Below are 13,421 nucleotides of genomic sequence, written 5' to 3' on the forward strand. Positions count from 1 at the left end.
TATCTGTGCATGAAGTCGACGCATTCACATTCAAGAGAGTGGTGTACGGTGATTAGACATGGAATACTTAAGTCTGTAACTGCTTGTTCATTTTCGATTTACGAATGCTGCAAAATCTTGATACACTGTCGAACGGACTCTCAAATCGCTACCAAGAGACTTCTGTTGCGTTGCGTAACTCCCATTGCAGCCGATTTGTAATGCACAAAGGACCTCACGCATAAGTAACATAGGGTGCTTACAATATACTGAGGTGGAAACCGAATGCAAGAGGCATTACTTATATCACATGCCGCGTTTTACAACCGGTTCTTAGCATAACCGACGATATATGCGAGAGGGAAAGCTAGCTGAAGGCGCCTTTTCAAAATTTTCTTGTGAATTACCATCATCTTTATGCTGGTGAAACAGTGTAGTATGGAAAAGGGGTGTTTCTTGAGATGAATTATTAGGCTTGGAGAAAGCAAGGAAACTTATAAATGGATGGAACTCTCAACCAAAATGGCTGCTTCGATATAAGAAGGAAACAAGAATCATGTGGAAGACAACGCACAAGACTCAAGGTCGTCGACGAAAGAAAAAAAGGGATAAAAACTTGCATGTATGGACGCGTGCAAGATATTCACACAGTGAATAATTAGCGAGTGAGGTTAATTTGTCCATGCATACAGATTTATTTATATCACGCGCACAATTTTAAAGATGTACATGGTGATAATTACTATCTCCACTACATACACTCTCATGGTGGTAGTGGGCCCAGGAAGAGGATATAACCATTACGACGGAGTGGTGTAGAGCTCCTTTCTTAGTAGTCAGTGCTGAATTTTGCCTCTTTTCAGGTATCGGACATTTTATTTAGAAAAGCTTTAATCGAGGTGAAGTATAACTCCATCCTTCTGATATATCACTGTATTAAGTTACCCATAGAGGGACTTCATTAAACAGGATTTGGTCATGTTTGGACTCTTTCAGTTCTTTATCCTGAAAAAGTGCAGGAAAAATGATTTCCTCATATGTAATCAAGGGGTCCAGGTTCAATCCCTGTGGACAGACATTTCACAATGGTTTGGAACCTACTCTGGTCCAGTTGCCTATCGACCATAGGTTTCAACAAACTTCAACTTTTTCTCTGATTATGTTTGTTATTATGAATTAATCATTGATGAATTCATTGATCTCACATGAATATTGCGGTAAAAGCACTGAGATAAATAAAATTATCCTGAGACACAAAATAAAAAACGCTCATCACTAGTTACTGTAGATACAAGCATTCTTCGAAATTGCTGCACTAAGTTCATCAAATGAAAACACGACTATTTCCACTGAACGATGCACTTCAATTAGAGAATCCACACCTTCTTTTTCACTACTATTAAATAAACTGTCCAGCCTTTCATTGCTGCTGTACCTAAGAAAGATTCAACACATCCGACAATAGTTAAGGAAGTGCACAGGAAGGAGACCCATTAGTTAAAACTAATTTGTACGCTTCTGAAGGCCAGGTTGGCTATGCAAAAGAATTATCCCACACTTTACTTGTGTGTGTAGGAGTCAAGAGATATTGTTCACTTACCTGTAAACAAAGGGACCAACTTCAGTCACTTTAGGTTTCTCACCATTGTTGAGGAAACCCTCCGGATTGGTAACGTTGAATATATACACCTTCGTGAGTCGAAGGACGCCAGGTTTTTGCCAGTACTGAAACGCCAAACTACCGTTCAGGAGCCTCAGGTTCTTGAGGAAAAAAGAGAATAAACGAGTAATTAGAAACACACAAAACAGACGTTCCGAGCAAGCACAACACACACAATAAGTAAACAAATGCTCAATGAGTACATTTATGCAACTTCCTTACAGCCTACAATGGTGGTGGCTTGGTTTCTGGACTACGTGTTCACTGATTGCAATCAAGGGAATCTTGCGTAGGAAGAAATTCATTAGCACAAAGATACTCATTTTGATAGTGATGATCGAAATCTATGTATCAGTCAATAATTAATTGTCTTCAGTTATTGTCTATAGAGTCTGTGGTCAGTGAATTAAGGTCAGTGCTCTGAAAACTCAAAGGTCATTTCGAATTCTAGGTAGTGGTGCAGATTAATTTCACGTTATCAGTCACGTAGTCAGAGGCGTCACCAATGGGTAGGCGGAAGCTGTAGCAAACCCAATTTTATCTTGATTAATAAGTATATTAGCATATACAATAACTCATACTTATTATTAGGAATACCTAAGAATTATTAATACAGGTTCCTAACATTATAGACATACACACACAAGGGAGGCTGATATGTTCTCGATCAGAACACCTTCCCAAAATACGTATGTTATTTTGTCATTGTCGTTGTAAAAAGTGTTATTTCACAGCACAATGTGACAATTTCCACGATCACAACACTATCATGTGTTTTAAGTGGGAACTGAAGGCAATTTAGCAGTAACGTTTCGATAACAGATGGTAGCACCGTTTGTCATGGCAACCGAGTGTCATGTTGCCAGATCTACGCATGAATCAAGGGTAGGTACTATTTGTCTAGGTCCTCTTCCGTGGCCGTGCGGTCTTTGGGCTCCGACTGCGGGACAGCATGGGTTCGAGTCCACTTGGGTTCAGTCTCTGGGTTATCGGCCTGTGTATAGGGCCGGTGGCAACCCACCATCGTGAGGAAATGTAGGAGCTACGAGCGTATCCCGGTCGCGTATATCTCCTATAGAGGCTGGGGGTTCGACGTGTTGACCACACGTTACCCCATTACCGGTTGAAGAACTCCACACCTCTAGGTAGGATTGTGGGAGAGAGACTGGCAGTCGGGAGATAGGCCAAGGACCTTTCGAGGGCTGTCGAGCCATGGGTTATTATTATTATTTGTCTAGAAAGTGTGTGTGTGTTTTTGTTGTTAAGTGAAAACTAATTTGATTTTATCATCCAAGTTACAAAGAAATTGCATATGCGTGGGAGGGGGAGAGGCTCAGGATATTGTTAGTGCTGGACTTTCACGTACCGTATATAAATCCATGCCTGGTGGTAACGAAAAAATTCCAACCCCCGCTACTCAATAGAATCCCTTATGCAGAATGAAATCTGGAGCCCCAATGTCGGACGCCTAGACACACTTGACTTATTATAAAGTTACTATTATTATTTGCGCTGTGACGTAAACTATTCAAACTTCTAAACCTGAATTTAAGTTTATTTTTTAAAGAACTTAAAGACTGGTTTGCGTACGCCACTGACCGTTCTCCATCGCACTCTTCTAACGACCGGGTTTCCTTCTCGCGGGAAGCCGAAGCGAATGGCTATTTCAAAACACAGGGCCTGTGGGCTTCAGTTCCACCGCTGCTAACCCTGTATGTTAAAAAAAAAAAAAAAAAAAAAAAAAAAAAATTGCGAACTAGCCCTCCCCAAACTAGCGCCAAATTTCAGTTCCACGAGTGGCATCTTGTCGCCGTTTCGACATTGCAAATTGCTCATTTCCACGAGTGGCGCCGTCCCGGTATTGCAAATCGATCACTTCCACGAGTGTGTGTATGTGTGTGTGTGTTAGAGAGTGAGTGAGTGAGTGTGTGTGTGTGTGTGTGTGTGTGTTAGAGTGAGTGAGTGAGTGAGTGTGAGTGAGTGAGTGAGTGAGTGTGTGTGTGTGTGTGTGTGAGAGAGAGAGAGAGAGTGAGTGAGTGAGTGAGTGAGAGTGTGTGTGTGTGTGTGTGTGTGTGTGTGTGTGTGTGTGTGTGTGTGTGTTTGTTTGTTTGTTTGTTTGTTTTTTTTTTTTATTGTGTAGTAGTTGTGGTGTGTGTGTTTATATTGTGTTATAGTTGTGATGTGTTTGTGTGTGTCTTGTGTAGTAGTTGTGATGTGTTTGTGTGTGTCTTGTGTAGTAGTTGTGCTGTCTAATGTGTTTGTGTTCGTCTTGTGTAGTAATTGTGCTGTCTAATATGTTTGTGTTTGTCTTGTGTAGTAGTTCCTCCATTCATATCGGGGGTTAGGCGTAGAGCTGACAACTCTGCACTGTAAAAAGACATGTCAAGAAACAGAAATATAAGGCCATGGATGTTCCCAAGGTAAAATATTCCGGAGGTAAAATAGTCCCCCGTTCGGATCTCCGGGTGGGGACTACTTTGGGAGGTCCCTGGACTAAGGATAAGATCTACGTTAGGAATAAGGATATTAAATTAGGCACCTGGAATGTTCTGAGCCTTTACCGGCCTGGGGCATTTCAGTGTACAGTTAATGAGATAGTGAAGTATAAATTAGATGTAGTAGCTGTCCAGGAAGTTAGGTGGCCAGGAGAAGGGAATTGTAAAACTAAAAATTATACTTTTTTCTATGGTGGTACTGAAAATCATAATTTTGGAACAGGCTTTTTCATAAATAATAGAATTATCTCGGCTCTTAAAACAATAGAATTTATTAATGATAGGATATCATATGCAGTTTTACAGGGTAGGTGGTGTAAAATTATTTTAATAAACATACATGCACCAACGGAAGATAAAGATGATAATACTAAAGATGATTTTTATACAGAGTTAGAACAGGTCTTTGATAAATTTTCTCAGTATGATATGAAAATTCTGTTAGGTGACTGTAATGCACAGATTGGCAAAGAAGAGACATTTAAACCCACGATTGGTAAAGAAAGTCTTCATGAATTAAGTAATGATAATGGTATAAGATTGATTACTTTTGCAACCTCAAAGAATTTAATTGTGAAAAGTACCACTTTTAAACATAAAGATATCCATAAATATACCTGGTCGTCTCCAGATGGTAAAACTCATAATCAGATAGATCATATTCTCATTGATAAGAGAAGGCATACTAGTATAATTGACGTTCGTACACATAGAGGTGCTGACTGTGCCAGTGACCATTATTTAGTAATTGCTAAATTAAGAGAAAGACTCTCAGTGATAAATCATAAGCAACAAAATCTAAAAGTTATAAAATTTGATACAGGAAAGTTTGCTGATGAAAGAATTAAGAAAGATTACCAAATTAAACTGTCAAATAGATTTGATGTTTTGCAGGATTTAAATGATGATGAAAATATAAATGAAACAGACGTAAATAAGAATTGGGAGCACATACGTAATGCAATAGAATCAGCAGCTAAAGAAACTATAGAATACCATAAACCAAGAAAAAGTAAGCCATGGTTTGATAATGAATGTCATAATCTAATAGAAATAAGAAATCAGGCTAGACTTAGGTGGTTAAATAACTCGGATGATACAAATCTAAGCAATTATAATACAATAAAGCGAGAAGTTAACCGCACGTTTAGAAGTAAAAAAAGAGATTACTTGAAAAGCAAAATTAACGAAATTGAAACAAACAGCAAAAATAAAAATATCAGAGATTTATATAAAGGTGTAAATGAGTTTAGAAAGGGGTGGCAACCTAAAGTAAACTTGATAAAAGATAAAGACGGTGATTTTCTAGCTGACCCAAGCGATATTCTAAATAGATGGAAGAACTACTTTAATGACCTTTTAAATGTTCATGTAGGAGATAAATCAGAAGTGAATGAAGTACACACAGCAGAACCTTTAGTTCCAGAACCTAACTTGACTGAAGTTAAAGATGCTATTAAAAGGCTTAAGAATAACAAAGCACCTGGCATTGATTTAATACCAGCTGAGTTAATTAAATATGGTGGAAATTCATTAATATGTCAAATTCATAAATTAATTTGTTTAATATGGAATAAAGAAGAAATCCCTCAACAGTGGAAAGAATCCATAATTGTTCCTGTGTTTAAAAAAGGTGATAAAATGAACTGCAATAATTACCGTGGAATTTCTCTACTCTCAACAACATACAAAATATTGTCTAACATTCTTTTAACAAGACTAACCCCATATGCTAATGAAATTATAGGTGATTATCAATGTGGATTTAAACGTAACAGATCAACTACAGATCAAATTTTTCACATCAGACAGACACTTGAAAAAAAGTGGGAATATAATCAAAATGTCCATCAGCTATTCATTGATTTCAAAAAAGCATATGATTCGGTCAAAAGAGATAAATTATATAATATATTAGTAGAGTTTGGAATACCTAAGAAGCTTGTTAGTATGATAAAAATATGCACCAGTGAAACAGAAAGTAAAATTCGTGTGGGTAATAATATGTCTGACAAATTTATAATTCATGATGGGTTAAAACAAGGAGATGCATTATCTCCATTGCTCTTTAATTTTGCCTTAGAATATGCTGTTCGGAAGGTAAAAGAAACTAAAGAAGGACTAAAATTAAATGGTGTGACTCAGTTGTTAGCATATGCAGATGATGTAGACTTACTGGGGGATGATATAAATACGATTAAGAATAATGCTAAAATATTTTTCAAAACTGCTAAAGAGATAGGTTTGGAAGTTAACAAAGAGAAAACTAAATATATGCTTACAGGCCGAAACCAAGTGTTAGGTAATAATCAAAATCTAATTATTGATAACAACTCGTTTGAACCAGTTTCCAAATTCAAATACTTAGGAGTAATATTAACAAATGAAAATTATATTAAAGAGGAAATAAAAAGTAGGCTTAATTCAGGAAATGCATGTTACTTCTCTCTTCATAAACTTTTGTCTTCTCGTTTAATATCTAAGAAACTAAAAGTTAAAATATACAAAACAGTAATTTTGCCTGTAGTATTATACGGGTGTGAAACTTGGTCCCTTACATTAAAAGAGGAACATAAATTGAGAGTATTTGAAAATAAGATTCTTAGGAAAATATTTGGACCTAAAAGGGATGAGGAGACAGGTGAGTGGAGAAGGTTACATAATTTAGAACTACATAATTTGTATTCATGTCCAGATATTATTAGAATAATTAAATCAAGAAGACTTAGGTGGGCAGGCCATGTGGCACGAATGGGAGAGGAAAGAGGAGTTTACAGGATTCTTGTTGGGAAACCAGATGGTAAGAGACCTGTAGGAAGGCCAAGACGAAGATGGAGGGACAACGTTGAGATGGACCTAAAGGAAATCGGTAGGGATGGAAAAGAGTATATAGATCTTGCTCAAGATAGGGACAGATGGAAGGCCTGTGTTGCTGCAGCCATGAACCTTCGGGTTTAAGAAGGCTAGAGAGTTAGTTAGTTTAGTTAGTGTTTTTGTTGTATTCCCGTATGCATTTTTTTGTAATTTTTGTTTGTAATTTTATATTTTTCTTTTTTTCTTTTCAATATTTTGTAACGGACCTGAGCGTTTAATGTTTTATATTTGTAAGAAGTTAAGATTTTTAAAATGTTTGTTACTTCAAATAATGTGCAAGCTGTCACAGACAACTATAGTTAGATTGATACAGTTGTGGTTGGAACTTGTGTATCTGTTTAGAAATACGTCATAATCTGTTCGTGTTGACGTCACTTTCTCATCTCAGCAGAGGAAGTGAACCCACCTGAATGTTTTTCACCTGACGACAGACTCAGGTGAAGGTGAGAAATCAACAGAAACGTGTTAACGGTTAATGGAATGCCCGAATAGTGTAATTGGTATTTATTTTCGCTTCATTCTAGCTATACTCGGAAATAATAATTAAGTACAGAAACTTTCGTGTATTTACGTTTGTCTTGTCCAACGTTAATTCTAGATGCATTTGTGTTTAGTGGTTGTGATTTGATATGTTATAGAATTGTTCTTTACGTCGCTTCAGAAAAGCAAAGAAACGTAAGTAAATCGAGTACATTGCTTGTAGGTCCACATACAGTAGGAAGTCTATGTGATTATGAAATATAAGTGATCATAAAACTGCGGTTAACTTTGAAAACCATGTTGTGTTTTCTTTCTCAGCAAGCCTTGAGGAGTGATAAAAGAGTCTCATGTTCCCGACAAAAGTAGCTGCGGACTAAGTTTGTGACGACTGGTGTCCAACTGGAGGACGTTGCAATTTCCCTTTTTATGTAATGCTTTGAATGTTATTTCTAATTTTCATATGCTTAAATTTCGATGTAACCATGGTTATGTGATAGAAAAGGCTACAAAACCTTAACTTCGCCATGATAAACAAGACGTAATAAATGAATCCTAATCATCATGACTAGTCTTCAGGCAATCCCTTAGACCTCATATGCAGTATATTGTGTGTGTGTGCATAAATTAATAATGGATGCGATGGCGGGGAAATTTGTATGGGTATGTGTCAAAGATGCTGGAAGGAAGAATCGAAACTAGCGATGTAGGCAAGCCCGGAAGGAACAGGAAGAAGTCTGTAATTAGAATGGTAGCAAAAGTTGTTAGGAAAAAAGGTGAAGGTAATTCCTCAGGTTGAAAGACTGGCACAAGGTCGTGAGAAAGTGGGTACAGCCTAATGATGTAGAGGGGAAGAAGCTGAAGAAATATCTTTGCAACATAAAGCTTACTCCACTAAATAATTATTTTAAAAAAATAAATGTTATTTTTATATAAAGTGAAGAATATTACTTACTTTGGCTATGATATAATCGACCCATGGTATTGACGACAATATAATTCCCATGACCAGCGTGAAAAGACCGAACACTATGACAGCTAATCTCCCTGCAAGAAATAAAAAATATTTTATTAGTTATTTTAATTGATTGGAAAACAGCTTGACAGTCATATAATAGCATTTTCTACAAAGTTATACACGCACACATACTTAAAACCGAGGATTCTGAGGGTACTTTATTTCGGGAATCCTCTTATTTTGCGATCTACCTAGTTTTCTGGCAATCTGTGAGTCAAATTAATAGTTGGGATTTTTTAATAGGCTTACACATTTCTGGCAGATCTTACACACTTTTGCATTAGTGCTGCCGCCTGGAGAGCTTGATAGGAACTAATTCACACACTTTTCACACATTGACTGAAATTTTTCCACTCTCAACTTTCCAGAATTTCCTCAAGATTATACCAGGCCATTATTTTTTATTTTTTGCTGGATTTTGGATGAAATTTTCCCGGAGACACGAGAAAATTTCCCTAGAGTCGACATGGTTTCCCCCGCGTATTCCAACACAGTTCCTCGAAAATACCAATCTGTCAATGCGCGTACACACAGAACTTTTTCCTGACAGTACGCAACGGTGCTCAGTATCGGTACTTTTTATGAGTGAGAATAACCATTTTATTCAACGAAAGAACGTGTGTGTGTATAACTACATGGATGCACGATCATTTATGAACACACCACAACAATTTGAGTGGTTCTTATGATTAACACATTAACGATAACCAACCGACTTGAATATCGGAAGCTTTCTTCCCAGAAAAAAAAGCTCTGCGTGTGCGTGTACACAAACACACAATTCTCTTGTAATGCATAGTGTGAAAATACCCAGCAGGGAAAAGTCGAGAAAGAGTTTTTCGACAATTTCTCTCCTTTCGTGAAACCGCTACGATATTCCAAATTCAAATCCTTCTGGATCATTCGGGATGTAAGGGATGATCCTTTCTGAAGACACTCAAATGTCAACCTTCTTCCCACGTAGTACACCCTGGATTGCATGTTGCAGACTAGTGAGCCTCTGGCGTCTGTACTCACAGCCAGTATAATCCTCCGTGTGGTTCGTGTTGTGTGCTGTCCTGGTGTGTTTGTGTTTGTCCCTTCATCCATCTCATCTTATCATCATTCATCCTCATCGTCGCAATTAGCCAAAAGTGGCAGAAAAGGAAACTAAAATAAACTAAATCAATCAATTATGAATCATTCGAATGAATCTTCGTGTAATTTAACTTTGCTTTTGTCTATGTATCCGTGATAGAAAACAGGTAAAGGAAAAAGCCATTAAAATTCAATCGAATGCTTTAGAAGGAATTTATTTTTTCAGATTTTGGATAATCGTAGCGGTTTTCCGAAAGGAGACATATTTTAGAAAAAGTCTTTCCCAACACGAACCAAAGGTCGAACCACACCAATGTGTTGGATGGTCCCTGCGAAATGCGCCTCAATGTGAAAGGTGACTTCACTCATCCCTAGGCCCCACGAGAAAGCAGATTTCTACCCTTCATACTTTCGAACGAATATCTCTCTTGAAGATCCAGCCAACGTCTGCTCCCCTGAGGGAACGAATGACCTTTCTTGAACTCCGGTGCATCGAATACTAATTCCAGGAACCTGTCGTCGAGAACATGTGGATAGGAATAAGGGATTCGGGTTTGAGTCAGATCTAAGAGATTTGTTTCTGTACAATGAGAGAGTTGTAACTCTCTGCGACTTATTAGACAAAAAAGAAGCATGAAACCAAATGTAGTTTTTTTTCTCAGATATACCGTGTTGAGACATCCTTATAATGATGATGATAAAAGAAATAGTGAGCAGCGGTTATTCAGTCTGTAGAACTCCTCGCTGATAAGTGGGAGACCTGTGTTCGGTTCCAAGGGTTGAAGCAGAATTTATTTCGATATGATTGTGTAAGCAGCTTTGGGGCTCATTTAGTCTCTTGTACATACTTGAGGGTGTTCCTGATAAGGATAAGTGGCTACTACCACCCTCACTCACTTTCTCTCCCCTTTCTCTTTTACTCTTCTTCCCCCCCCCCCTCTCTTGCTTCCTATCTATAAAAGCCGGATCGATGACCAAGCGGGTTGTTTGATTTAATTTTTCTTATTTAGCTTCATTTTCTGCCACTTTTGGATAATCGCGACAATTTGGTGAAACTGATGAAGGGATACTCACATAGAGCACCCACGCTCAGGCCGGAATTCGAAACCTGGCACCCTGTGTTAACTACTCCGCTGCAGAGGTCGGCATGAAGCGGAAGAAAGAGTCTATCTCGTATATACCGCAACGTGAATTTCAGGCCGAATAAAATACAGCTTTCATTCAGGAGCTGTATAAACATTTAACGGCAAATAGCCTAGGCACACAGAAATACCAGAGAGCAAGCAGAGCTGTGGCAGAAATTTACGGAGACGTAAAAATCTCTTTGCAAGAGAAACCATCCTAGTTAGATAATCAGCTGCACCATGTGTTGTGTGTGCAGATAACACAGCTACCTTCATTTGCAATGTAAATTGACACTTGTAAACTGCAAATAGAAAGTTACACTTCAAGTCGCAAAATATGCCCCATTCAGAAACCGGGAGCCGCGTGGCCTTTTAGTAAACAGAATAACAACTTGTACATATCAAGTTGAAAAAGCCAAAGGATGGATGGCGCTTGAGGGCACTGTCCCAATGGCGGCTTTTTGATAGCTGCTTGTTTACCCAGGCAGAGGAGGTCAGTTACACAAGTCAGCATGTTTTATCCTACTTGGATATGGCTTTTATTAGATCGAAACAGCGACCAGGTTATTTTGTGAGTTTCTAGTTTCACATGAACGTTCTTGTCGGTTGTTTCTTCTGCACTGGATCAAGTTGCGTGTTCGTCACTGGATCCTGCACAGAGATCTACCTTTCGCACCCGATCCTGCTCGGAGATCTACTTCTCGCACCCGATCCTGCACGGAAAGCTACCTTTTGCAGCCAATCCCGCACGGAGAGCTACTTTTTGCACCCAATCCTGTGCGGAGAGCTACCTTTTGCAGCCAATCCTGCACGGAGAGCTACCTTTTGCACCCAATCCCGCACGGAAAGCTACCTTTTGCAGCCAATCCTGCACGGAGAGCTACCTTTTGCAGCCAATTCAGCACGGAGAGCTACCTTTTGCAGCCAATTCAGCACGGAGAGCTACCTTTTGCAGCCAATTCCACACGGAGAGCTACCTTTTGCAGCCAATCCTGCACGGAGAGCTACCTTTTGCAGCCAATCCTGCACGAATGGCTTCATTTAGCCCTTAACCCTGTACGAAGGGCTTCCTTTAGCACTTAACTATGCACGAAGGGCTTCCTTTAGCACATAACCCTACACGAAGGGCTTCCCTTCGTACTTAACCCTACACGAAGGGCTTCCCTTCGCACCTAACCCTACACGAAGGGCTTTCCTTCGCACCTAACCCTACACGAAGGGCTTTCCTTCGCACCTAACCCTGCACGAAGGGCTTCCCTTTGCACTTAACCCTACACGAAAGGCTTCCCTTCGCACTTAATCATATGTTGTACATTACTGGCACGAAAGTTAGGGGTACATTACTGAACCTTTAAGATAAGAACAAAGAGTACTTTTTTGAAGAATGCTAGACTATTATTTTCGATTCATATATATATATATTACACTTATCTAAGTCATAAAACTATTTAAAAGGGCAATAATGAAGTAAACATAAATTACATTACAAAACTAACTTCTTTACAATGGCAGTTACTCAGTAACATAACCGTTTCTTCAAGTAAGGCATTTCAGGATTGAATCCTTGCAATTTGCCTCTTTTTTGCGCGAAACATGGCTGTTTGTCCACTTTAACTGCGGCTATAAATCTCAATGACGACATGCAAATTAAGCTCCCGGTCTTTGAACGAAGGAAAGGGGAACTAGTATAGCATAAAGGCACTTCCGAATTATTTCCAATGTTCTCACCACGGTTGTCAGGGTCAGGAAACCTTTCCGCTTCCTACTATATTGTAATTATGTCACTCCGCGTCCTCAAGAGCTGTCCTTACAAAATTTCCTCCGCGGCTGACCTCGAAGCACAAAACACATGACGTGGAGCTTGGACGATAACTAACCTTACACAACTTCTGTCCGTAAATTAAATGTTTCAGTTACGCAATTTTTTTTTTCTGCGTAGACTTAGCAGGTAGTAATAGGAGTGGACCAAAGGATGTGATTTCGTAAGGCTACGTATTGAAAGTGATAGAGAAGGTTTTATGAAAGTTACCATCCCAACACTCGTAGGGATAGTGTACACAGGGTGATACAAAAGGTGAAATGTGAACTTCTTTTTCTTTAAAATTTGTGCTGCAATCCTCTTGTGGAATTCGGTCTCGCATTGTGAAATTGTTCCACCACCAATTCACCATCGAAAATATGGAAATTTTATTTATCGAGCCCAGCATTCCGAGCTCAATAATGGTGTTCTAATTGCATAATATAATTACAGTATATTCACTGTATTGTTTCAGTCATGTTGTTTTAAAGTTTGTATAAACTCATATCAAAAATATCAATAGTGTTGTTTTTATTTGCAAGAGTTGCTCGCTCTCCACACCGGGGATGTTGAAAAGTAGAGCTTGTACACTGTCTGGCAATAAAGTATTTTGTGTTTTAATATATATTTTATACACTGGAATACTAAAAGCTACGGCTGATACATTGGAATGTCAATTTCGTTGTGGGAGTCTTCCCGATGACTTGCTGCTAACGCTTGTAATCAAGAGGTCCCGGTGGAGGCACATAGTGGTTCGGATCTCAATTTAAACTGTAGCTCCAGTCCCGATTAATCTATGTGTGCATAAAGTGGACTTAAAACTCAAACACAATGACAGACTGCAGTGACCATTTTGTAATTCTGTATTGAGGCAGAGACTGAACAGCTAGTACGAAAGTCAAGATATTTCAATTTTTGT

At 38.6% G+C, this 13,421-nt stretch overlaps 1 protein-coding gene across 1 annotated transcript in view; it reads right to left on the bottom strand.

The window, feature by feature from the left end:
• Positions 1-13,421, bottom strand: part of dsb (scavenger receptor class B member debris buster) — a 124,544-nt gene that overhangs the window by 49,067 nt on the left and 62,056 nt on the right. The window contains exons 2-3 of the mRNA XM_083120927.1: positions 8,441-8,532; positions 1,580-1,740 (exon numbers count right to left, since the gene is read on the bottom strand). Coding sequence (XP_082977053.1) covers positions 1,580-1,740; positions 8,441-8,532 — 253 coding nt within the window. The remainder of the gene's footprint in view (positions 1-1,579; positions 1,741-8,440; positions 8,533-13,421) is intronic.

Source organism: Lepisma saccharinum, chromosome 4 (genome assembly GCF_977018435.1).
Source record: "Lepisma saccharinum chromosome 4, izLepSacc3.1, whole genome shotgun sequence".
NCBI lineage: Eukaryota > Metazoa > Arthropoda > Insecta > Zygentoma > Lepismatidae > Lepisma > Lepisma saccharinum.